Source organism: Patagioenas fasciata, chromosome 3 (assembly GCF_037038585.1).
Source record: "Patagioenas fasciata isolate bPatFas1 chromosome 3, bPatFas1.hap1, whole genome shotgun sequence".
NCBI classification, from domain to species: domain Eukaryota; kingdom Metazoa; phylum Chordata; class Aves; order Columbiformes; family Columbidae; genus Patagioenas; species Patagioenas fasciata.
The window spans coordinates 17591557-17618344 of NC_092522.1; the positions used below are offsets into that span (position 1 = coordinate 17591557).

The 26788-nt window shown below is 40.8% G+C and overlaps 1 protein-coding gene across 37 annotated transcripts in view; it reads left to right on the forward strand.

Moving 5' to 3' along the window:
- Nucleotides 1–26788, forward strand: part of NRXN1 (neurexin 1) — a 731497-nt gene that overhangs the window by 668515 nt on the left and 36194 nt on the right. Inside the window, exon 1 of one of the 37 annotated variants that reach the window (XM_065835487.2) lies at nucleotides 8531–8624. The exons of the other annotated variants lie outside the window; for them this stretch is intronic. Within the exon in view, the coding sequence (XP_065691559.1) occupies nucleotides 8592–8624 (33 nt within the window). The 5' untranslated portion in view covers nucleotides 8531–8591. Of the gene's footprint in view, nucleotides 1–8530; nucleotides 8625–26788 lie in introns of those variants that run through there. 37 annotated transcript variants of the gene reach the window in all.

A 26788-nucleotide genomic window follows, 5' to 3' on the forward strand; every position in this document is an offset into this window, starting at 1 on the left:
TGCTTTTGCGGGTGTCTGTGTAGTTATTCAGTAGCTGTTTTGTTTTCCTGAGAGCATAGAAAAGAGACACAACCCAGGCTCTGCTGTTTACCTGACAGAACAGTCAAAACAGGCAGCAGTAAGACACCCAGTCTCTGCAGGCTCCTCCACATTAGGGGATAATGGAAAAGTTTACTAACAGCCAAAGAAATTATTTATTAGGATATGAAACCTTTAATTTAGAAGGAAGGTTTCACATTTTTTTTTTTCCTTATACTCCCACTCTGCAAATTGTAGCAAGGCCAAAAATTAATGCATTTGCACATCTATTTCTAAACTATGTGGGTGTCTCTGAAAAGGTATGATTTTGAAGTAGAACAAATAATATACTCATAGCAATCTTCTTTGAACCAACAAGGTTTTAGAAACCTGAAGATCCAAATGAATCAAACCAGGTATATTACATTCTCTGTTCTGTTAGTTTTACATTTAATCTGTTTTAGAAATGTCGAAATTGCAACTAGAATTTCTCAGCTGCTAAAAATGGCTCTGATGGAGCAGGGCTCAGTCACACCTGGGGAAAATGAATTGGAACAAGAGACTTCATCTTTCTGCTCCCCAAACTGTCTGGTACAACATTTTTGTGTATTATGGTGTGCATTTTGTCATCATGTATACATTTTGATATAGGCAGTTGCCTCTGCTATTCATACAGGAGGATGACACAAGGAGGTGAATTCTTTCCTGACCCTGCCAAAGTTGATGAGAGAATTACTTTGAAATACATAATTTCTGAAGTACACAATCATATTGAAACATTTAACTATCAAATGTTGACACAGGTATGAAATGTTATAAATAGCTTTATTGTTCACAGAATATCCTTATCTGAAGTTGTTCCTGGTTTATTTATTTGTGTGCACACAGATGCACGTTATGTACCCAGAAGAAAAGAACACAAAGACTCATTTTCTTTGTTTCGCTTGTCTGAGGGAAAGAGAAGGTGATCTCTGACATGCTGAAGAGCACAGAGCAAAAGGCAGCTGTGGGGCTTTGTCTCCTGTTTTCCCTCCCTGACTTGTGTTTTTAGCCTATTACAACTTCTTGTGCATCTTCTGGAAAACACACGTTGTTGGTGTGCCTCTGAAGGCACTGGAGCTCTTTCTCCCCTCTCCTTTGGATCCTGTTGCTGTTTGCAAGAGGAGAAAACCTTTACACAATTTAGAAGTTTGCTTCTTCCTCAGCTGCTCTGAGCTAAACCCTTTCCCCAGGCTCATCTACTCTTCTGAACCTCTGGAGATAATTCGTGTTCCCTAATACACCCAGGGACTGAACTGACATCGACTAAAACCAGAATAGCACGAGTAAAATCGCTGGGTGTTGCTTTAAGATAACAAATCAAAGAGATCTGGTCCATCATTGTGTTGTGCTACCTTTGCCCCTCTACAAAAGAAGCAAGAGGGTTCACAAGAATCCCCCTCATTTATTTTGGACTTTGTGACCTTTACAGAGCTGTTGTTAGTGCAGCAATCAAGACAGATGATGTCTTTACAAGTCTCTCAGACAGTGAATGGTCAGGTGCAAGTTAAGGCAGCCTTAATACTTCCTTGACTGAAATGGGAGGGCAAACCTGCTTCTCCTGCCTGCACGGGATAGCAAGGGTGAATAATTTCTGTGTCATACTGGGTATCTTTGTGTAGCTATAGGGGTGAAATGGAACCTTGTGATGAATTAGACATCGGCATTCTGAATTACTTTTAATTATCAAAGCATGGGCATGATACCTCCAAAATCTGAGAGTGCTCTGCTCTGAATTTATCTCATCTGATCTTCATTTTGTTTTGGTTTTGGTGGGTTGTTTTTTCTTGTGTGTAGGGGAAGATGGGGTTTGTAGTTGTTGTGATGTGGGGTTTTTTTGTTATTTTCCACTGAAGGGCATCATACACTGTTTCTCTGTATCTGCTTCTGTAGATAGGATCAGTCTAGGAGCAAATTGTCTTCCTCATTCTTCTACAGGTGCTCAGCCTTAAATATTCTTCTAGTGATTTTGCCATTTCAAAAATACTAAGGTTTGCAGTTGATTACTTTTAATCATCTTTGGAAAGATTTCAATACAAGTAGCTGACTTCTTTCTCATTCTTAAATTTTTATCTATGCATCTTCCCATGTAATTTGTCCCACTCATCCTAGAAAAAGCAATGAATAGTTATGACTGAACCAGATAGCTGCAAGCAATCAGGTACTGTTAATATTAGTAAGGGTAAGAAATTAAATTTATGGAGGCAATTGAGACAAACGTTCCCTATATAATTAGCATGATACCTGCATATCATCTAGTTTTCCCTGTGTGTTATTATGACAGTGTTGATTAACCATGTATAGAAGGTTTTGGAAAGATCAGAATAAAAGTAAAGGAATAGTAAGTAAGTGATAATAGGAGGTAGAGAATGAATATATGTGTGTGCCCACTAAAAGGTACATTTTGTTTGTTTTTTGGTAGTACAGGCTTTGGGACTGTACTTTGTCTCATGGCAGCTGTTAGTTACAAACAGGTAGGATTGATCTAAATTATGGTTTCTTGAGAGGGTAATTTCTTCCAGTGACAGTTTTTCTGCTTCCATTTGCTTAAAGAAGGAGGAAGATCTTGACCTTTTGAGCAGTGGAAGGCAGTTCTCTTAAAGATTTTCATCACTGTCAAGCTTGTTTTCCTCTGATCCACAGGAACAGAGGTATCTGCAAGCTGGTCTGATGGGCGCAGTTTGGCTGACAGCGTGATGGGAAAGTTCAGACCTCCGGGAAGCAGATTACAGACTTCCTGCCAGAAGGGGGTAATTTTGTCACAGGTGCAGAGTACAATAAGTGTTACAGAGATGACAGAAAGTGTTGACACTGACATTTATTTCCCAGAGTTTGGTAGTTTAGCAGAGCGGAGTCTTGCAGAAGTCTTCAGGGGCAAAGTGGAGAAGATGTAACGTTGATGACGTCCCAAATTCTGCCCCAGTTCTTCTGCAAAAAGACTAAGGCTACCTCCTTAATACCAGCTCTCTCTGGATAGGAATGAATTTGCATATGAGTAATGATGAAATTAAAACCCACAGTAGACTGCAAATCCACATATGCCTCAAAGTTGTGAAATACTCTTCCCGAGGACAATATTTAGGGGTTTACAGGTGACTGGGTATCAGCAAAGGTGCACCTGATGAGGGAGATGTGACTCCCAGGCTGAAATGCCAACCTAATGCCTAAGGACACTTAGAAGTTTATATTTAAAACCCTCATAACTTTCACATTCATTAAGAGCATTAGAAGTGGTGGGTAATGTATTTCAGCCTGTGGAGTGGTTATCTAGGATTGTAGCTGTGTGTGCACGTGGACACATGCATGTGAACTTACTGATAAACTGCTGCAAGCTGTCAAGTGCTTTTGGATTTTAAAAGCACAAGGTTTAAGTACATTATTTGTTCATGCGAAAATCAAAGTATATGAAGAGTTTCACTCTAATCTCAAACTGTTTCCTTTGTGCTTGCCTGTAGATTGAAGTTGTAAGAACTTTAAGTTTCCACCTCTCTTTGAATTGTAGGTACAATTTTTTTTTTATAAAATGGTATTTGGGAGAAAAAAAAAAAAAAAGGCATTTTTGCTTTTGGGTAGATCATTTTCCTAGATAAATTAAGGTAATTTTAACTGTCTGTTCTGTGCAGTAGTGAGGATTTTAATGATGGTATGTCTGTGCAGTTCTTGTCTAGTTAATGAAATATGTAGCATATTTAGATTTAAATCATATCTCAAGTTTGGCTTTTTCTGTTCTTGGTTGTGTATCTATGTTGGATTTTATGTCATTTTTTTTTTTTTGGTGTAGCTTTTTCAAGCATTACACTGTTACTGCATTTTAGTAACCACATAGATTTGTCTTTGTGATATTTGCCACAATGTCCCTTGCTATGAAATATGTGCTATACTACTAATTTCCTACCCCTCATTGCATTGACAAGCAGGTCCTTAAGCAATATTTTGTATATATTTGGCAGAATATATACATTTAGCAAAACCTATGTACAGCTTGAGAGTGTTTACTCAAATTCAGGTTCATTGCCTTTTTGTATTTAGTGTTATTTTCTGTATATATGCCTTTGATTCAACAAAGCACTCAGGAATATTTGCTTAAATGTGAACTCACAGGTACTTAAGTGTAAATTCAGGTTCATTTCTAACCTCTTTGCTCTGTAAAGCCCGCAATGCTTACAATGTCTTCAGACTCTTTGGGTAAAATCAATCCTAACCACATTGTTTACTGTATCTCCATATCACACCATAGCACATGACACATGATACACATACAGCTGCATCTCCATGAAAAGGAAAAAACCATCTGAATTTGGTTAGATGGAGGGATATTCTCCAACAGAAAGCATTCCATTATAAGCTTTGTTTTGCTGGGCACGCAGAATCTGTACATTCTACCTTTCTGACCTTGCATTGCTCAAAGCAAGGTATGCTCTGCAGCATTTCTCCTGGCACTTCAAGGCAAGGCTTCCAAAACAGCATCCCGTTCTCACAGATTATCTGTTCAGCACTTGAGAGGAGTCGGGATCTGCTGTTCCTCCTCCATGCTGTTGCTGTCATTACTACGTTTGTCCCTGTCGAGGGTTTTGATTGCAGGGTGACAATAAAACTGTGACAGATGTATTGTTAACCTCCTCTCCTCCCCGCCTCCCTCTCCCCCTTCCCACTAAGGACAGGCGATCGGGAGGGAAAGAAAGACAGAGAGAAGAGAGTTGGAAAAATTAAAGATGTTTTACTAATGCTACTAATAAGAATAGAGAAAATAAAACAAAATATACAAAACCAATCTTGAAAGTCTCAGCAACTGCAGAGCCAGCACCCAAAGTCCTGGATTGGACTCTGCAGCCAACCGGAGCTGGATTCAGTCTGTCACTGGGCCTCAGTTCACAGGGACAACTCGCAAGGTCCTCTCCTCATGTCGGCCATAAGCAAAAGGGAAAAAAGGGATGAGATCCTCGTGATTTCCCACTTTTATATGAAGTATTCACGTGAATGGAATATTATACCTAGTTGGTCAGTTTCTTGGTCACCTGTTTTCTCACTGCCCCTCTCGCGAGATGTCCATCCATGCTTATCAATAACTTCGCATTCCATTGCTATGTTTACCAAAACATATATCTGATTCTCCAGGAAAATGCAGCTAATATGAAGGCTTTAGCTGACAGGCAAATTCACTAAAAGAGAAACTTGGTTTTTAACAAAACCAGGACAGTCCCCTGGATAACAGCACATAGGACATATGACAGTCCGTTATTGTTAATAGTGTTATTGTAGAATCACACCACTGAAAAATACTGCCTCAAGCGAAATATCATAGATAATTTAGTCTTGTCTTTCAGGAAGGCACATGCTGGGGTTAATAAAAGTTTGACTTGGTGAATGTGAAAGAACCCCATTGTTTGGACTGCTTGAAATGGTATTTAGTATTCTCATTTAGATAATGTCCTTAATGAAAAGAAGAGTTATTTGTTTTTTCTCCCAGATCAACTCCTTTAATTGAGGACACAGCCTCAACAGGGGTTATTGTCAGGCAACCCAGGGAAACTGATGCTGATGCCAGCAGGGCAGTCCGAGCACAGCTGCAAACCATCAGCATTGCCCTTGCTGTCCTCTGCCCTGGTCCTTGAGAAAGGGACAGGCAAAAAAGGCAGAAGGATTGACCATTGCCACTGCCACAGCAAAATACTGCACAAGCAACCATGTAGTTATGGCCTGATGGTGTATTCTGCCACCTTCATAAAGGGGAACGGTGCCGAGTCAAGACCTTGGGATTTCTAGGGTGCTCCTTGGAGGGCCAAGAGTTGCCCTCAGCGAAAATGCTGAGATTCACAACTGGGGGCTATCAAAATATAATGTCCAGCTCCAGGAGACCTTTTAATTTTGTTTTCCCACACTAGAAGAAAATAAACTTATAAAAAGATGTGTAGGACAAGTGAGCATGGCACTCTCTGTGCCATCCACTTGCATGTTGTCTTGAAGGTTGCCAGTCTCAGGGTCAAGAATCAGGTTCTGCCACCAGGCAGGTGTGACAGACTCAAGGCAGAGGCTTTTCTCTAATTAGCACCATGTAGCACAGACAGACAAGACATTTAATGAACAGTGACACCACTTCCAACAAGTCATGCAGCATTGCTTTCAGTATTAACTATATTTGTTTCAATGAATTACAGCCAAATGAACATATGCAGACAGCACCCATGTCCACCAAGCAGCTCTGCTGCTAGCTAGCTATTATTCTTCAGTTCATTGGGAAAAAAAAAAAAACAAACAACCTCCAGACACGTGTTACACATGCTTAAAATTTAATAACTGAATATTAAAAATCTTGGCACTACTATGTAAGTCTACCAAAATATACTGAGCCACACACCTTAGGGTTGAACCTGGTTTGGTGTTTGTGATACAGAGATCATCTTATTAATCCATCTCAATTTATTGCCCATGGTGAAATATATCAAGACATGGCATTAGCTTTGTTTTTCTGCCACGGTATTTGGCCATTAGCAGTACTGTACATACAGATGTGTGATTTGTCAAATGGTGTTGCAAGTTCAAAATGCCTTTAAAAACATGCAATGCATGCTGCCACTAAAAGGGGTGCGAGAGGGTAAGGTATGTCTGGGCAACCTTATTGTCTCTGAGCTCACGTTAGGAGAATGGCAAAGGTCATTCCACCTGACCTTTTTGAATTTCACTTGTCTTTTTCCTTAGCATAGACATACATTATTCAAAGTAGTTTTGAGGGCTTCTGGAAAAGCCTTACAGGAGAGTAACGTGGGCACTTGGTAACTTTATACACATGGGACTGTTGGGATTTGCTAAAACTTAGAAGGAAAAATTCTCACTAGGACAAATCAAAAGAAAATTTAATTGTTTTTAAGTTGTCTGTTGTCTGTTGAAGAGACATACGTTTGGAGAGTTTTGGGTTTCTCTACTAGCTTGCATGAAGTGTTTTACCAGGCTGCTTTCTGCATCAAGGCTGCTCCCAGCACCCTGGGGGACCTTGCAGCACTGGGGACCTGCTCTGGCTGTGGCCAGCGCTGGGTGAGCGCAGCTCAGCGTTACAGCGCAGGTTTCCATAGTCCAGGTGTCCACAGCGGGGTTTCCATAGCGTGGCCCAGACGCGCTGCAGGCAGGTGCCGGCTGCAGCAGGTGGAGGGATTCTGGGGGGAAGGAGAACCTTCCGTTTTGTGGGCTCATTTCGCAGCCCCTGGCTCATTAGTCGGGCCTTTGAAGAGAAGCCGCCAAATTCATGTATACTGTGATTAAGTTGCAAAAGACGTACCCATCATTAACCAATTGACATCAGATAAATGCTTTCTGACCACCTGCAAAACGAGGGGATATTTTTCAAGTTTTAGATCCTTCTGCATGACAAGAGGGAGACAGAAGATTAAGTGACACACTGTTTAGAAGCAGAGTGCCTAGTTTATATTTAACTAATAGTTAATAGGTGTATTGTAAGTTAAGAAACTAAACAATTATAACTAACATCATCAATTATTTCTTAGTATAGATGTATGTCAAAATTTTCAAGATTTGTAATGCATATGTAATGATTATGTGAATATAAGCAATGCAAGAGCATCCAGTCACTGCAGCACTTTACAGAATCACAGGATGTCAGGGATTGGAAGGGACCTTGAGAGATCATCCAGTCCAATCCCCCTGCCGGAGTAGGGTTGGGGTTGGGATTGGACCCAGATGAGGTTACACAGGAAGGTGTCCAGGCGGGTTTTGAATGTCTCCAGAGGAGGAGACTCCACAACCCCCCTGGGCAGCCTGTTCCAGTGCTCTGTCACGTTCACCATGAAGGCATTTCTTCTCAAATTTAAGTGGAACCTCCTGTGTTCCAGTTTATACCCATTGCCCCTTATCCTGTCGTTAGTGCGACAGGACAAGAGAAGAGTCTGGCTCCATCTTCCTGACACTCACTCTTATGAAGGATGATCCCCACTGCTGATAAAATAAAGAATGCCTCTTAACAGTATAATTGACTCCGCTGTTAAGTTTATTTCTCCGTTTCACCTTAACTTTTAAAACGTTGGATTAATGCACCGAGGTGTTCCGCGTTGATGTCCAGGACTACCCCATCAAAGGCAAAACTGCCTCCCCCAAGGGGGTGTCGGCGCTCCCTCTCCGCCCTCCCCGGCGGGGCGGGGCCGTTCCGCTCCGTTCCGTTCCGCTCCGCTCCGCAGCGCAGCGCTGCTCCAGGCGGCGGCCCCGGGCGGTGGCCCCGCGCAGTGTCCCCGCCCCGCCCCCTACGCCCAGCCGGGCGCGGCCATTGGCTGGGCGGCGGCACGCGTAGCGGGCGCCGTGTCTCGGCGGCGCCGCCGCCCGTGTGCCGGGCGCTGATAGGCCGGGCTGGTGCGCAGGCCATTTGTCACCCGGCGCTCCCGCGGAGGCAGCGCGGCTGTCAGCAGTATTGATTTCAGAGGATGGACTAAATTTCCTAGGATTTCCATTAAGAATTAAGGCGGGGGGAGGGAGGGGGGGGAAGGAAAAAAAAAAAAAAATAAGCCGTAAGCACGCAGGGTAGCCAGGCAGACATGGATATGAGATGGCACTGTGAAAACTCGCAGGTAGCTTCTTCTCTCACAGGCGATGCAGAGCACAGGCGAAGCACTGCAGCATGCAGGGTTTAAGATACCATTAGTCTGACAGCAAGGAGGAGAGGAAAAAAAAAAAAAAAAGGCATTTGCACCGGTTACTGAAAATGACTTTTTTTTTTTTTTTTTAAATTAGAATATGTCTCCTTGGAGATTGCATGTCATTAATATTATGATCAAATTTCTGCACGATGTCTGTTTTAAATACAGAAAAGCTTTTATTATTATTTTTTTTTCTGCTGAAGGAAAATAACGCTTTGGTACCTAGAGCATGGATGCTTCTGTTTTTTCTCTTCTGCTTTTTTAAACAATAGAGATGGTTTTGAGCATGTTTGCTTCAAATGAGTATAAAGGAAAGGAAAACTGAGAAGAATCAAATAAAAGCATGAATAAAACCTGCTTCAAGTAGTTGCCAGGCTTTCTTTTTAATAATCTAGCAATTACTTTGGCTTAAATGATACTTAAACCCTGACCATGCATGCTTTTCATTTTGGCTCAGAATCTGCATGTATGTGTGTGTGTGTACGTATGTGTGTATTTGTTTTGATTTGATTTTTTTTCAGTGAGCATTTGCACAACTGGAATTCCTGTGAGTTATATGCATGTTTTGATGAGAAAAATTGCTTACAAATGAATGACTATATCTGACTGACTAATATTTTGTGATATATAATGCAAAGTAGCTTGATTTTTAAATGAGTTCATTCTAATCTTTTGGGGGAGGGTAAATTGCTGCATGTTTATGACAATGAAAGTGTTTGTGTATTTCTAAAAGATTGATTGTTTATTTGCTTGTTTCTAACACCGAAGAGCAAGGCTTTTCGTCTACTTATTTATTTATTTTTAAATAACAAACCTCCAAGGCATCTAATTTAAAAGAGCATCGGTTACAAAGCTTTCCATAATACCTTGAAAACACGCAGAAAGGTATGTGTTTGTGGGAGAGTGCTCAGCTTCTTCGGAGAGGTGCGTGATCTTTTCTCGCTCCTTATTCTCCCCAAGAAGAGTTAAAATGCTGTGGCACTATCACGCCTGTGTGCACCATGGGAATTCTGCTGGCAGAACCAGGGCTGGCACCTGGTGGGACGGGTGTATCGTGATAGTGAGCAAAGACAAAGGTGAGGACAAGGGTTACCAAGAGAGGTAAAGAGGACTTTAAAGAGAAGAAGCAGCATTTTCTGTCTGTACATAAATGCCTAATTTTACCCTCATTAGACAGAAAGTAAAGAGGAAAGGCTTTTCCGATACATTGTTTTCTTTCAAATGAATCAGTGGATAATAAAGTGTGGGAAACGTTTGCTCAGATTTATCCCAGTTTAGAGGTTTTAACCACTGTGTTGAAGAGGACCTATGGTTTTGGGGGGCGTTTTTCATGATTGTGAAAAGGTTACCTGCTGCATTGAGTCTGAGCCATGCTATTTTTTTTTTGACTGCAGATATGAGGCTGAGGAGCCAAACTTTGTATTAGGTATATTGTGTAATCTTGTTTGCGTTTGTTAGCTGGGCTTCCTCAAGGCTCTGCCATTAAGCCATTTTTAAGCCATTTCTTTTATTGTATGCATTTGAATCTCTTAATATGCAACTCTGTAAAACAGCTCCTCTCTTAATGCTCTGTGCTAATCCATATGTGGTTTTGCTCTTCCTATAGTATCTTACCTCCTAAAAAAAAAATATTTTGGGTGGTTGTTAGAGTTTTCCCATACCAAATGGTTTTGGTCTGTTGGTATCTTAGGCCACTATTCAAGTTCAGGCTGAAAACTTTGTGAATCGAGTTTGTCGTTCCCAGCTCTGTTCCTAATACTCCTGCACATTGCCCAGACTCCATACATAATTTGACACAGCTGACAGCATCTACTTAGAAGCAGCTTAGGGCTGAGCCAGAGTGGAAATTGAATTGCCTCTCAACTCCCTAATATTAATGATCCTTCCAGGTCAGTACAGGAGTAATTGCCAGGGCAGCCTGAGGAATTGTCCATTAAACCTGTCTAGATGGTAGCTCACCTGTGGAGATATGCATCCAGATAATGACTATAAAATGAATTCCATTTGCTTAATATAAGGTCTGCTAGAGTTATGAATATCTCAAAAGCCAACATGTGACCTAAAGTTTAGTATCGAGTGATTTTTCTGGTATTTTAAGATTGATTATAAGGCTAGGCAGATTTGCCTTAGATGTACCTGAAAAACCGAAGTACACACAATAATCTGGTTGGTGGTTATATCTTGAAGGGCAAGCCTGTATTTCTGTAAAGGTATAGTTTGATCTTAAAACCTTGTGGCATAAAGCAAGAGAAGAAAAGTTCACATTGTCCGTGTTCTTTAGTCCTTGAGGTATCTGCACATTTAAAATAACTCATTAAACAGTCAAAGTTTGTATACACCAGGGCAACCTGATGAGGTGGGCAGCTGGACCTTTAAATCCAAAATCAATATTCAACAGGAATTCAGAGGAGACAAACAGCCTAAGGACGATGTTTAAAAACTCATGTGCTTATATGTCTTGGAGTAATGCTGATTTAGCAAGAAAACCCAGTCATAGTGCAAGAGGATTTATTTTTTGACCTTGTGCATTTAAGATGACATAAAAAGTTAAGAGTTGTCAGCACAGCTTTACTGCGAGAAGGAAATGCAGAGGAGGTTCAGCCACCTCCTGTTGCCATGATGAAAGGCACCCGTGTGGAATGGCAAAGAACAGCAGTGCACACAAAAGACTAAAATACCAATGCTTCAAAATAAAAATTACATTCTTCTGAACTCGCTTCTGTGCCAGGTTGATGATTAAACAAAAATAAATTATGAGGGTAGTTTGGTGGCACAGGTGAGGGAACAATCTAACCTGTTGCAATCCAAATGGGAAATACTTTCTAGGAGATCTTGGGCCACCGACTGTTCATCTGTCTTCTGTCTCTTCACAGCTGCTGAAAATCATGATGTTTTTTATCAGCAGCCATGTAAGCTATAGAAGCTCTGTATCATAAGATTTCTCACTCTGCTGACACCCTTCTGCCTTGGGTCACCCATTGTCACTACTTACAGCTCTTGTCTCCTCACCTCAGAGCTTTGTTTTTGCACTGTTAGAGATGATGTCACAGCTTGATTGGGTGCAGTGTATGTAAAGAAATCATCAAGGTAGTTGGAGAAAACATCAAATTCTTAGCTAAGGAGAAGCTCGACAGTTGGAACTTTTTCATAAATAGCAAATGGTTTTCATAACTTCTTAGTTGACATTTTCAATAGCTTGAAATATTTTATCAGTATTTTTAGTTGTGTATATTAATATAAAGTTTAGTCATTCTGTTTCATGTTACTAATTCTTATAACTATCAAAGGTTTTTTTCAGCAACTAACATATAAGCTTTTCTGATACAAAAATTAATTTTGCACTTGTTTTGCACATTCTGCCGGTAGTAAATTTAGACTTCTGGCTCTGTTGTTCTCTCTTTGTTTTCGCATTTCTGACATGGTTTTTCAATCCATAGGCTATTTTGTCCTACTCTCACAAGCTGCTCTAAGCAGCAGGTCCAGGAAGAGTTTGACAAAAGCATGAGAGGTTACTCTTGTGGGGTAAATTGAATGATTACAGTATTTCATTACGCTTTTCTGCGTTGCCTCTCTCTTTTCATCTTTGCCTACATCTGAATTGTACTCTATATTTTCTTTGTGGAATGTATAATTAGATCTGGCTATATAGTCATGTACAGTTAAGTAGCGCTAATCCTTTTTTTCAGATCATATCTTCCAATCCCTTTTGGGTGAAGCTTCAGGTAATACCGTCAATCTAAGTACCACATGGAGATGAGACAGAGTAGGTGCCAAGGGCAAAACTTACAGTCAGTGGCTTTTTGAAAAGGTGTGGGCTGGCTGTAAATCAACAGGCAGCCAGAGAACCCCTTGCAGTTATTCCTCCATAGTTCCTCCAAATAAATACATGTTGGGACTGTTTCTGTGCAACCCATGTGCTGTGGCTGGGTAGTTTTTTATGTGATGCTGCAGGCATCAAATTATTATTCTGTGCACATACATCTGGATTGCTACTAGCAAGAAATAGTACTTGTTTTTTTTCTATGAATGCATTAGACTGCATAAGGGAAAAAATGTGTGTAACCTTTAAAAAAAGGGGAAAGGCCATGAATTAGAAAGTACGTTTTGTATGTGTGGGAAATCTGGGTATTCTGACACACAGGTTAGTCCTATGCAGCCGTGTGGGTAGGTTTCCAAAAAACGTGGATTTAGGTTGAAATTCTACCATCCTTAAGGTCAGTGGAAGTTTTATCACTGACTTCCACGTCATTCACATGTTATCACTGGCAGAAGTCTGAACAGCACAGAGTATGAAGTCCAAGTAGGTAAGGATATATGAATTCGTTTCTAAATCTAGCTATTTATTGGTTGATTGTTGCTAAAGGCATATTGGAAGTGCAGTGGAAAATGAGCAGGGTGGTATTTTCACCAAATAGATCCATTTTAAATTCTGTCTCATGAACTAAATGATTGCTTGCCAGTGAACAGCTGGGCAGCTTTCAGGTGATATGGCGTTTCTCACACTGATAGTCTGTAGCATCCAGGACCTTGGAACATCTTCGAATTTGAGTCTGGCCATATGTTTTTGGCACAAATCCAGTAATGAATATAGTAAGTTATAGGCTTCAGCACAGAGTAAATTGCATTTCTTGGTCACAATCATGTTAGTACCTTCTTGGCTGATTTCTCTAAATTGGCTCTGGTGTGGCTGTAAACCAATGAAAACTAAACTACACAAAGTAGAGACTTAAAGTATTTTCTCAAGTTTCCACAGGTTTTGTATTTGTTTTCTTTCTTGTAGTTGTTCTGTTTTCTTTTGTTACATTTCCTGTCTATTTTCATAACTCCCTTGCTAGTTCACTCCCATTGTGAAAGCTACACCATCATATACGCTGTTGTTGTATTCTTCTGCACTGGAAGCAGGAGGAGATGCTTTCATTTCTGTGGTGTTGTCTATTGCTGCTTCACCTTAGCCATTCGGGTGTTTTGTTGGATTTTCAAAATTTGCCTGTGATGTTATTTGAACTGTCAACCAAAATCTGTAAGTTAGCAAAGTTTGTGAGCAAGTTCAGGGTCAGGAAAAGGATGCTTAGAGTCCAGGGCTGTGTGTCTGCACTATGGCCGCTACCAATTTTTATAGCTACCTCAAAGCAGAATATACACCTGGGGCATAGCTGCATTGAACAAGTGCGGAATGGTTTTTGGCTTTCACTTGTTTTATCTTGCATGACCAAAGGTATTTTAAAAATGTGTTGCCCAAACACTACATAGAAGATGAGCAGACACACGTTATTTGTGTTGAGCCTATTGTACAGTCGAAGCAAAAATCAAGTTCATATGGCACTTAGCAGTAAAGCATATTTTTGAGTTCCTCATTTGTGTTACATTTGCTTACTGACAGGGATATGACCGCAAATGAAAAGTCACAATTTTCCTTCACATGTAACACAGGTCTATTAAATGCTGGTATTTAAACGTCAGTAATGCACCAAAGACAGAGGAGCTGAATAATGAAGTACAAAAGAGTTTGACAAAGAATAAACCTCTGTCTCATTGTAGAGCAGCAAGAACTACTAGGTGGGTCAAAATCTCAGTGAAAAAAATCCCCTCCAGTAAACTCATTCCTAAATGCAAATATCTTCTGCGAGGTTGAGGTCAACATCAACTGCCATATCCTGGGCAAGCTGACTTCCCCCAGCCTGTGCCAGCTTCATAGTGGTTTGCAAATCCAAGCTAAAAATGTCACTTGTGATTTCATAGAGGATGTCCATCTGCACCGAACAGCCTGAGCAGCCCCGGGCCCTTGCCGACAACTGCGTCTGCGGAACTGCCACATCCCACGTGAGCAGTGGCCACTGATTCCAGCACATGTTGCATCAGTGCCAGAAATAACTCTCCTTTTGTCCCAAGCATAAAGGGCACAACACTAGGGCACTGCACTCTTACTCATCTTAAGGCTTAGCCCTGAGAAATGCAGTTTGCCTCCTTTAAAGGGGTTTAAACTCAGGCTGGTCCAGTGAGGGATCTCTGCAGGAGTCCTCTGGCAGGTTCAGTGTGTGTTGGATTATAGTCGCCTTGTTCAGTTTTGATTAGGAAGAGACTTTATAGCAGAGACTTTCTGTTACTCCTCTTTCTATTTATTGAAGTTACTCCACGTAGCAACAGACAGCAAGACTTTTCTGCTAACTCTTGCAGGGCACATGAAATGGCTAAGAGAGAATCAGCGTAATTTGTTTCTGCCTGCCTGTACCTTAAGTGCTAAATTGCCGGTTGCACAATTTTTACCTAGAGGCATAACAAAGTAAGACCCCACGTTTTTCCGTAAGCTACATTGACAATTGTCATCTTTACCAACTCTAACCCTTCCCTTTGTGGCTTTACCTGTGCAGAAAATTTCTATTGCTAGATAATTTCCCTTTCTACTGGGAATACCTAGGGACTAACGTAAGTAAAGTGATAGCAGAGACATCTGAAACAGCTGCAAAGGCGACCTTTGCAAAATACTCCTTCAGGGTTACTGCTGATGATGTGTGAGGCAGAAAAGATACAGCTTGACATTCAAATCTCACTGTTTTTGTGGAGCAGACAGTTACAAAGGAAATAATAGCAACTTTTAAGCCCATAGGAGTCTATCTGTCACTTTGTCTGATCTTTATTTTCTGGCAGTCTAAAATGGGTGACTGAGATGGTCAACCTAGTTCTGAAAAAGTCCAAGACAATTTTCTTGCATCCAAACTGTCTGTAATATCTGTTCCCCATTGCTGTATAGGTGATTTATCTGAACCAGGAAAGAGTAGCAGCTTTTATGACAGTGGGATCATTCTTCCAGTGTGCAGCCACCGCAGGATGAGGAGCTTTGGCAGCTGGTCCATGACCCTTGCTCCTGCCTTGCATTGTGCCAAGACTGACTTGACTGCTCTAGTAGACTTTGTTATCCTTTTTATAGCCAGGTATCCAGTTGGCTTCAGGATTAAAGTCAGCTTTTCAACTGTAGGCATTGTTGTATGTGGAAATAAAGCAGCTGAAAGTCGTTTGGGTAAATGATCTAAAAATACGGTGGGAAGTGACTTATTCCTGTTGAGAGCATACCTCAACTGTAATTAATTTCATTTCCAATAGAAGATTCTCATTTACTTCTGATTAATTAGACAGAGCCATCTCAGATTACTAAATAATAAGATGACCCCAGAAAATAACATTATTTCCCTTGAATGAACTATAAGCAGCTTCAGTTGTTTATCAGACTATTAGTGCATGACAGATGCCTGTACTACTGATGAGCTATAGAGAGCAAAATGGAAAGATGTTTCCTTGGCCATGTTGGTAACTGGAGTAAGAGCAGCTGGAGCTGTGAAAAATGTTGGTTATACAATGTTCTCTTGTAATGTGGAAACTAGCATTATTCAGAACCTGACTGAAGTCTGCGTCTCTCTTAGGCTAGCATATCCCAAGGGATGAGGGCTTGGTGGTAGTGCGGGTTCTGGGCTTTCTGGTGCTTCTTCCTTCCCAAATCTGTGTGTGAGTGCAGGACTACCTGTATTTCCAGCTTGAGTGTAGAAACTCCTGTTCCTTCAGTTATTTCTGGGAACTTCATTTTCTTCATTAATTTCTGAATATGCCAGATAATTTCCAGGTTTTTAACTGAATTTGAGGATCCAAGCAAGAATTGGGCAAAATATTTACCAATCACATTATTCTGGCATTTTGTAGAAAGTTTTTGTTGCTGTTTTACTAACCCACATTTAATTCATGGTGAGTTTTGCAAACTGCCTTTTGTTTCACATGGTCTTATACTAAAACTTTGGTGTTGTTATTTTCAGTTATTAAAAATAAGTATTTTTCCATTAATGTTCTCTGTTGGGCTTTTGCTCCAGTACCAGTGTCCCAGAACAGGACATTGATCTATTAGAGGGCACTGGGAATGACAAAAAAAAATTGTCTTAATTTGAAATTATCCTCAGCATTAAAGTTGACAGTTTAATAATTAAATATATTAGAAAATGTGTAATCATGCTATTTCTTGCATTTTCCAGGTGAGTTATTATCCAGATTCAGTGTTTTGCATGTAGGTGTATGACCAGAAATAGGTCAATGATTCAGTAAGTCACTTCTTTGGGGTGGATTTTTCCTCCAGTGGTAGTTTCTTAATTTGGAGGTGGCATTTCTTCCTTCTGTGAATGGTTTTGTGTGGATGTACATTCAGTTGTATTAGCGCCGATAACTGGGAGGGGGAAGGTTATCCTTGGAAGAAAGGAAAGGCAGGAATATCCTGTGACCCTTGCAAAATGATTGGGAGTGGGAGTTAATGAAACCACTACATGTTCTGTATATGCTGAGTTTTGTCTCTAAGTGCCCTCAGAGGGTGGCCCTGCAAGTTAGGCACTGCTACCTCAGACCTGTGGTGATTCGTGAGGTCAGCAGTTAAAAAGTTGAGGGATTTTGTTTTTTCTTTTCTTCTTTGTAAATTCATGTAGACTTAATGGAAATGTTAGTAACTGCGTAAGTTGCTGGGTCTGATTTCCGTGTGAGCTGTTCTGGCTCTGGAATACTGGAAAGGATGCTCCAGTCAGCAGATGCTCTCAGTCTCCAAAAAAGAAGAAGAGTTTCAGTGGGGAACACTACCATGGCACATGCACAGGGGTGACATTTGCAATCAAACCACTGACGCTTCTCCTTATGCTGGTGGCCTGATTTGGGGCCATAAATGTGGTGTGTGTACCCAGTCCACCTGGCCGAGGGAGCCAGCCAGGTCTGGATGGTGAGCTGAGCAAAACGCTGGCTTCATTCTAAGGATCTCTAATATTATTATATTGTCTGTACAAAGCAGGTGGCTGACAGACTACCAGATACGTTCTAAGAGTTGAAATTGTAGACCAGGAGCGTCAAACTCATTTTCACCGGGGGCCACATCAGCCTCGCGGTTGTCTTCAGAGGGTCGAATGCAAAATTTTAGGACACTTACTTTTGCATTTGGCCCTCTAAAGGCAACCGCGAGGCTGATGTGGCCCCGGTGAAAATGAGTTTGACACCCCATTGTAGACTTTATCAAGGAAGTTTTGTTTATCTTGCGCTGCAGAGGTCAAAGCAGGGGAAGCAGTGGTGCTCTCCTTATCATCAATTTCATGCCAATTATGATCTCAGAATAAGAGTCTTGTAACTGTCTCTGCTGCTCTGATTTGCTCTCTCTTCTCATTTTTATTTTTTAACCTCATTTACGATGAAAGAATGAGTGTTATACTCAGATTTGAGAACCAGCACCCCCCTGAAATGTCTGGAAGCAGTACTTGCTTCTTATGTTTGTTGTTTCCTTTTGGCTGAAAATTCAGCTGAACATCATTGTGTCTGTCCCTGTTCCATACCTGGTCCTCAGGAATTGTGCATTGGGCCAGTAGCTCATACGCAGAAGGCCTACTTAGAACCACATTGGTATAAAGGGGAATGGATCTCATTGCAGGAGCCTGCCTGCTTTGATTCCTACCTTTGCACTCCATGTCCGTGAAGAAGGCACCTTCCCGAGGTCACGCACAACTGTGCTTTTATGCTCAGAAAACTGATGAAGGGTTATTCAGAACAACAAAGTGAAAAGTCTCTGAAAGGATTTGTCCCTCAGCAGGTATTATGAATCTTGCATGCAGCCATGGGCTACAGCTGTGTAAGTCCCAGGGAGTTATAAATTAACCTTGTGGGGCCAGCTAATTGGCAGCTTCTCCTTCAAAAGGAGACCCTTATGTGTGGTATGTGTGTGCGTATTTTCATACTCAGGCAGAGTTGTAAAAATACTTGATACATCATCTCCCATTTTTTCTGCAGTGATTCAACTGTGGAGGACAACTTATGTATTTGAGAATGGTCATGGATAGATCTCAGCCCTGATGCAAAGGGAAAAGATTGTATCTAAGTAATCTAATTTCAGGCAGACAATCTTCTTTGGATAGATGCACTACCTCTAACTTGAGGACGTTGTTACTGTCCTCAAAAGTACCCTGTAAAACAGAGTGGTAAACACAGATTAACATCCTTGAGGCAATGGAGGAAAGAGGATTAAATAAGTTGCAAAAAGTTTAAGTATTTCTTATATGAGTCAGTGACTGGGAAACCAGTCTTGAAAATTCCTGTAGCCCCATTAAAAAAAAAAAAAAAAAACAGCCAAAAATGCACCACCTAAGAAGAGTAGGGCACCTTAACCTTCCAGAAAGAGAAAAAAGAATCTCTTCAGAGACTTTAGGGTTTATCCTTGTGTTACTCTGAGATGAAGAGGATATCCAAGTACGACCGCCAAAGAAGCAAGGGTAACACATGGGTGGTCAGAGAGAGGATTTGAGCTGCAGCAGGCAATAGGGAAGTTTTAGTTTCTTCTTATTCCACATTTATGAAATTACAGCAAGCAGACAGGCTTTGACCCCGTGGACTACAGCAGACATTCCTTAACGATTACTGTCCCTCTGTCTGTATCACAGTGAGATTTACCACAATGCAGAGTTAAACAGATAAGCAGTTGGTGGCAATCTGGAAAGCACAGACGTTGTGTATTTGTCCCCAGGAAGGGCTGTAGTGATGCTGGAGAAGATTGTTAAATACTGTTTGTGTTTTCCCAAAGCTGTAACAAGAACGAACATGAGTAATTGTGAATTGGGCTGGTTTGGGGGGGGGAGTGAAAGCAGCCTGGAGAACCGGTAAGTAAGTAGCTGAATATGCAGTTGGTTGATGCCAAAGTTCACCAGAGAAGACAGAGGCAGGGCACTGTGGGATTGTTTCAGCTGATGTTCATGATATATCTGGCTTTAATCTGTCAGGTGCTATTGTGCTGCTGGAAGCAGCCAGTTAGCAAAGGGAGGTTTACTGCCAGCGAATAAATGGGCAGCGGAAGAGGCCAGCTTGCTATCAGTCACAGCCGAGGATGGAGAAGTGTGAAGAATATCAAGCTCAAAATAACGCAACTGAGTTCCAGAGTTTCTACCATCAAGACATCCATTCATTGAAAAGATGATGCAAATTTAAAGTGGTTTGTTATATCTGTACATGTATTTCAGCCAGCCTTCAGAAGATGCGTTCAAAATAATTTTCAGTGGGCAACTTTGGAGATATATCAACAAACATACAGCACAGGGGGAGAAAGAGTTTGGGGATCTTAAAATGAAGTCAGGTTTTTGCCAGGTTTAATAAAATTAATATCCCCTCCACTTTCCTCACCCAATTAAGAGCTATTTGTATTAAACATTAAAATTATGTAGTAGAACCCGAAATACGCAACTCAACTGTCAGAGCCCTAAATTTCATAAACCTTATTTTCCATTTCAGAAATGAAATTGTAAAGGAAATGGTGATTTGGACATGTGTAGTTTAGCATGGTCTTAAAACCTTTTCAATTTATTTATTTATTTATTTATTTTGTGTGTGTGTGTGGCAAAAAGGGGCTGAAAAGCTTGTCACTGTGGGGATTGAGTTTTGTAGATATGAAGGAAGCTAATGAGTTGGAATCATTGCCAAAGCTCTGTGATATTCTATGATTAAAGACCACTAAAGTATTACCTGAAATGGAAGAGGCTGGAACAGGATGAGATCTGAGCCAGTTTTGCTTCAGGCTGTCACCTGGTCTGGAGAGCCTATGCAAACTATGTTTGTGAGAGTCCCTGCGGAAGGTCATATTTGGAGGTGTGGGTTGATGAGATGGTCGGGCGTAACTCCACAAGGATGTGGCTGCCAGAAAGAGGAGGAGGTATTTGCACATGTTCTGGCATCTGCCTGCATGCTGAAACAGCAGCAGGACTGGGAGTTCAGCTGGGAGGGAGTCAGTGGTGCCAGCATGCATGGGTCCAAAATCCTGTGATTGATGAGAAGAAAATCTATCAGGTACGAATACTGAACATCAAGCAAATTTAGCCTTGCTATTCTTCTAATAGTTCTAAACCAGAAAGAAATGGCTTTGTTGCATCTCTCAATAAATAGGAAGAGTCTCCACCCATCACTGGCATGGGAGAAACGTCATAGCCTTTTCCAGCTAGCATTACTTCAGTTAAAAGAGACCTATGACTGAAGGCAGGGAAGTCTAGCTCGAAACACAAATATTAAACAAAAGCTCATAGTGTTTCATTCACCTACATAGGAACTTACTCATACTTACCTAAGACTGAAAAAGAATTTCTGGGTTATAAGTCCAGTCTGTTTCTGAATTTCTCCTGTAGCATTACAGTTTTAGATGGACCTTTCTCACAGTAGTATTAGAAGTTTTCAGGCAGGAAAAAAAATGCTCAGCCCTGCTCATTTGGCCCTTTAGGAATGCTGAAAAGTGAACATATTTGTCTATTTTATTTTTCTATCATTTCACTAGGCATTGTTTCAAGCTAGCAAGACCTGAACAAATTACAAGTACAAAGGCATAAACATAGTTATCTACCATAATGAGGACTTGCATTACTATGTACTGACAGAACCTACTCTACATTCTTGCTGAACATATTTCAGAAGCTTCTTTCCTGACACCAGCAATTTTCAAGTCACTGGTGCCTTCTTCAGCATTGATGTTTTTTAAGTTGTCACCATTTTGTGTTTATTATAATTATGAGAGTGAAACATTTTGGGGGATAACAAAAGCTACATGATGTAATCTAGTTCTGCATATCTGTGTTTCAAAATGTTGACAAATAATGATTGACCCTGACAGTGTCTCATGACCTCTGGGGTGGCTTTTCACATTAATCCTAAGGAAGGCACCCATTAGCTGAGAAATATTGCTGTACACGAACTGTGTCATTATTTCAAATAACCATGTTTTCTAGCAAAGTGGCCTGTTAGGAACATTCTATTTATTTAAGAACATGTCTCAGTAACAGTGGAACAACTGACCAAATAATCATAATCCAGGGGCTCCTCTCTTAATGATCTGAACTTCTGCAGAACCTGTTGAGGACATAGAGGCTGGTAGATCTATTGGTCTTTATCCAAGCAAGATTCCCTCTGGCAACAGTGGGAGTAATGCTTAGTAAGACCTGAAGACACGGTTAGTGAAATTACACCATGGGCATCCATCCTTGCTTCTGAAAACTTCTGCTTAAATCCAGTTGACATTTTGGGAGGGGAGCAGAAGTGGGAGATGAATTTAAAGAGCAACTAGGGAAAGGGTTTGTTTGTAGAACAATTCTGGCTTTTTGCTGTTTGAGTTTGAAATTATTATAATTACCTTTCATTTGAGAATGTTGAACCTTTAATGAAAACAAGAAATTCGATGCTGCTGTTAGATGGGAAACTGCATTCAGTACAAAGAGCAGACTCGGATTCAGGAGTTGGTGCACAAAGCTGAAGCCACTTTTGTCTTTGAAGGAGCTGATTAAAATGGTTCTTGCCTTTGAGAACATTGTGTAATACAAAATTCATCTTATTTCTTCTTTAAATATCCTTATGCTTTAGTATCTGTCCTGTGATGAGCAGCGGAAGTGGTGTAGGTCAAACAGAGGCATTCCTGTTCATCATGGTTAACATCCATAAGCTTTTCAGTGCCCAGTATAGCTTAGCACCTAACAGGTGTGGCTGTAGGTGTTGGCACTTCTGAAGCTTCATTGGATTTCTGTGGGAGAGGAAAAGAAGAAAAAGAATAACAAACGGAATTTTCCTGTTTTACATAAATGTCTTTCTGCTTTGGCTTTCCACAGTATAAATTATGGCATGAAGTATTGATTTGTTGCAAGGCGTGGTTCTGCAGTTTATTTGCTTAAGTCCTGCAGTATTTCAGTGAAAACCCAATTTGTTTTTGACAGGTTAGCGTTGTACTTTTAAAGGCAAAGTGACAGATTTGTAGATAATGATTCCTTGAAGAGTGGTTATAGAGACAGTTTCTTATATAATTACTGCATTATATGCATGCTACGAGTGTTACATGACATTAAAAACAGTCATTTATCCATATTTTTATTATCCCCAGTAGCTAAAAACACAGGGAATGAGGAAAGTAGACCAACCACCATGAGAAATAGAATGAGTCCTCAAAGGAGGACCGGATTGCTCAAGAAAATGAGTTACTAAAGCGTTGCAACTTGCACTTCTCTGAGCTAAAGTGGCTTTTAACAGATCAAGCAGAGCAGGAAGGGTTAAAAATAAAGCATAATAAAGGCTTTTGGAGATCATGAGTGATTGCCCAATGTAAAAGGAGGGAGTGAGACATAGATTAGTTTTATTTTGCAAAACATAAGGCTGAGCAAGTGGGAGGGGGTTTGATCTAAATACTTGAACTTGGGACAGAAATGATGATGTTACTGCATCTAAACGTGTATGGTCACTTGCAGGTAAAAGTGCCAAGGTGAAAACCAGTGCATGGCTTTGCCAAAACTGGATCCTTCTTGATGGAAAGGCAGTGCAGACTTTGAAGTCAGGACCTGAGCTGAAGCTCAATACAACCATTTGGAAAGATTCACCAGTCTTTGAATTGACGCTTTAAGTGAAAGCAGCTGTGAAGTGCTGATTGTTTCTTTCTAAACATTATGAAATGCGTGGGTTAAAAACAGAATCTCCCACAAACACACACATGCTCACCCTTCCTATTTTCTAGTTCACTGCATACGACAGAAGAATTAAATATTTAGTCATTTTACTTTTCTACAGGTAAGATTATGCTTTCTTTTAAATTATTCTTTTTTAATAATTGGTTTGAGTGCCTGAAATAACAGCGAGTTCGAAGGTTTATCTCTGAGGCCAAGCATTGCTGTGCTGGAAAATACCCATTGCTTGAGCATGTTATTGTTTGAACCAAGCAAGTTTCAACTGCTGTTAATTAGCTTTTGAACAATATTTTTTTGTTGTTTCACAATAATTTCTCTGCTGTTTGCTCTGTGCTTAACCAGGTAAAGTAAACATTAAATCTCAATTAAGATTGCTATACTCATCAAGCAGAAATTCTCAGTAGTATTCAGTTCCTCTAGCTGTAGCTTTCAGGAAAGCAATGCTGTTGGTTTGCATGAGATGAATGCATTATATACCTATAAACAGTGGACAACGGGCTGTTATCTATTCCTGTGAATATGGTGAAATAGGCTGCAATAGATGTGCTTGTGAATAAAATATTCTAGCAAATTAATTGCAAGTGTGATTGGGTTGGGTGGTTTGTGTAATGTTAAGGTGTGTCTTTAACATAAGGAACATGTTTTCTGGAAAGTACAGTCCAGCTTGAGAAACCGTGTAGTGCCAGACTCAGCCCACTGCAGTCTTAGGAGTAATAGATGGTACCTTAGGGTGTTTCATAGGAACCGCACTGAGAGTGGAAAACCTGAGTGCTGGGAGGGGATACCTGTATCACAGAGGAATCCCTGTATCACAGAGGAATTAATTACATTTTAAAAAAATAATGGAAAGGTAAGGGTTTTGTAACTTCAGTAAATAACAGAGGAGGATGAACCTCAGTATCAATGATAGAAGAACTGGGAATTGTGGCAATCCCTCTCTGGCAAGCTGAGATTCCCACATAGCAGGCACTTATGGAGAGGGAGTGGCGCCGACTTTTGTCATGGTGTCCGAGGGCTGACTCTCCTTTGCCATCCGCACTTGGAGAGGCTCATTGGACTAAAATGTGTGTAAGCAACAGGTGATTTCTTGGTGCTTCACTGGAAATGCACCCAATGTAGTCATGGCAGGAGCCAGTCAGGCAGCAGCTGTGGAGCAGGACAGTGGCTGTGAGTCTCTGCCTTCTCCATCACTGGTGCAAAAGCCGATGCCACCTTTCCCCGGGGAAGCTGTGTGTCTCTGAGTGCTGTGAGAGCATGTTTGTTACTGCCTTAGTTAGCCAGAAAAGAGGCTGCCACGCCATTTTATGGAGAAGAGCCTTGGCTCATCCGTATGCAGGCAGCCAAGCCTGGGGGCTTTCAGGGAACAGGAGCTTTCAGCATCAAATATAGTCGCACTGGGAGATGTCAGGCCCGTAACAGCATCTCTGCATTTCATGTTGAAGCTCGACCAGGAATGTGTGATATGTGTCACAAAAAGACTAATTAAATTCTGTTTTGAAATAAAAGAGAAATAGGCAGAAAGATGCAGGCTTGTTCAGCTGGGTCCTCTGTTTTTGGAGCACAGCTTTTGCTGAAGAACCTTGAAGAAGTAAAAATTATATCATTTTCTCTGTTCAGTGAGCTGAATTATTCATTTTAAATGAAAATATTTATAATCATATGTCAGAAGATCTGTGATTTCTAGGCAACTATGCCTAATAAGACCCCTGTGGTGTGAAATCTAGTCTATGGCTGCTAAATAGTTATCCATCTTAAAGCTGTGCTGGTCTATGTGTATTTTTAGTCATCCTATCAATAAATATTTTATAAAGTACTGCCGACAGTCAAAGGAGGAAATGTTCTATTGCAGAGGAATCCAATTTCAGGTTCCCCATAAAATGATGTGTTTTATAGGGTTTGATACCAGATAGAAAAACAAGGATGCTGTATAAAATGCATCAGATGTGATCATTGAAGAAACCCCGCTGTGCTGTGTATAATTTTTGATCCTTCAAAGAAAACTAGAAGGGCTCTAAGCAGACTGTATAGTGATAATTATCAATCAACATGCGTTCCTGTATTGATGAAAAAAGCCATTTCTTTTATTAACAACAAGGTCAGATCAGTAGTAAAGGAAAAGAAGACAAACCATCTTTATTGATACTTAAGCTACATGTTTAATGGAGAATAAATTTTGCAAGTGCTTGCTATAATTACGTATGCTGGTGTGAGAAGTCTGCCATCTCCAAGTCAGCATTTGGGGATTATAATACCTCTTTGAGGCTTCACTCCAGTGTTTTCAGAACTCCTGATATATAGCATTGTGTGGTGGCGGTACTTGCTGTGCATTTTCTGTGTACATGAGACCTGCCTAAAACTCAGTCCACTCCTGTTAAATTGATGCAGGGGATAATAGCCTTCCCAAAGTACAAATTGACATGAACAGCTGAGGTTTAACTATTAGCATAATCTTACAATGGCAGATTCAACTTTCAGAACAGAATCACTGGAAACACCCTGTCTGCTGGCATTCACCGTGCCTCGTTAAGCCCAAGAAATACCTGGTGATGGTGGAGATGTGGACACAGGTATGTTGGAGTGGTCTTGCAGTGATTTCTGCTCAATAGCAGATGGAAGCCTCTGGCCAGGACCCTTGTCCGGCCTTTAGGAACCGAAATACAAATTCCTTTCTGATTGCTTGTTTGGCTGCTATCAGCCACCCCTCTCTTCATGGTGGGTTAGTGCCCACCTTTTCCTTGAGATGCTTTACATGTAAAGGCATCTTGATGTTGTTCAATCAAAACTGAGCCATGGGGGTGGAAGGTTTTACAGGGAAGAAGCTGTGCATTTACTCTCCATCCTGTTGATTTAATTGGAAGCCATTGCATAAAGCTGCAAGCATAGAGGTATGCACGCATGGGTGATCTTTCCTCCTGAAGGAAATCCATAACCAAAAAAGGATTTAAGACCACAGGGAAGGCTTTAATTTCCTTTGTTTTTCCAGCAATAAAACCTTTATGATTTAGGCAAATAGCAGCCGATTAATGGAAAACATGTATTTCTCATTGCCATCCTGGAAAACAAGGATTTTCTGAGTTCTGTGTCATTTTAAAAACCTGGGATTGGGGGCCTTTGGAGATTTTGTGTGTTTATAAATAAATGGTAGGACAGGAGAGGACATGACAGCAGGCTTTTTCTTGGGACTACAGCATTACAACTACCTTGTAACATGGCTAATAAGGAAAAAAGGGGGTAAGTTTCAAGACTGAGGTAGAGGAAAGAATCACATCAGGAGGTTTCAGGTTCAGAGAAAAAAAAAAAAAAAAGAGGACTGTATCCCGAGGTACAGTGTAACCTGGGAGAGGGTATCTCAGATCTGCAGGGCCCATGCCTCTGTAGTCCACAGCTTTCTGGGAAGGTTGTTAGACTCCCTTCTCTTTCTGAGTCAGGGTGTCCCCCATATTGCAGGGTGGGAGTTACAGATAAGTTTCTTAGGCATCTTTTCCCCAGTCGGTAGAGCCTGTGGGACTCTGTAGATGTCCATATTTTTGTCACCTGTCGAGAGAACTGCACTTGTATGTCAACCTCACCCTCCGCTCTTCTGTTTTAATGTGTAGAATTGGGTAGGGAAGCTAAATAGCAGCTCTA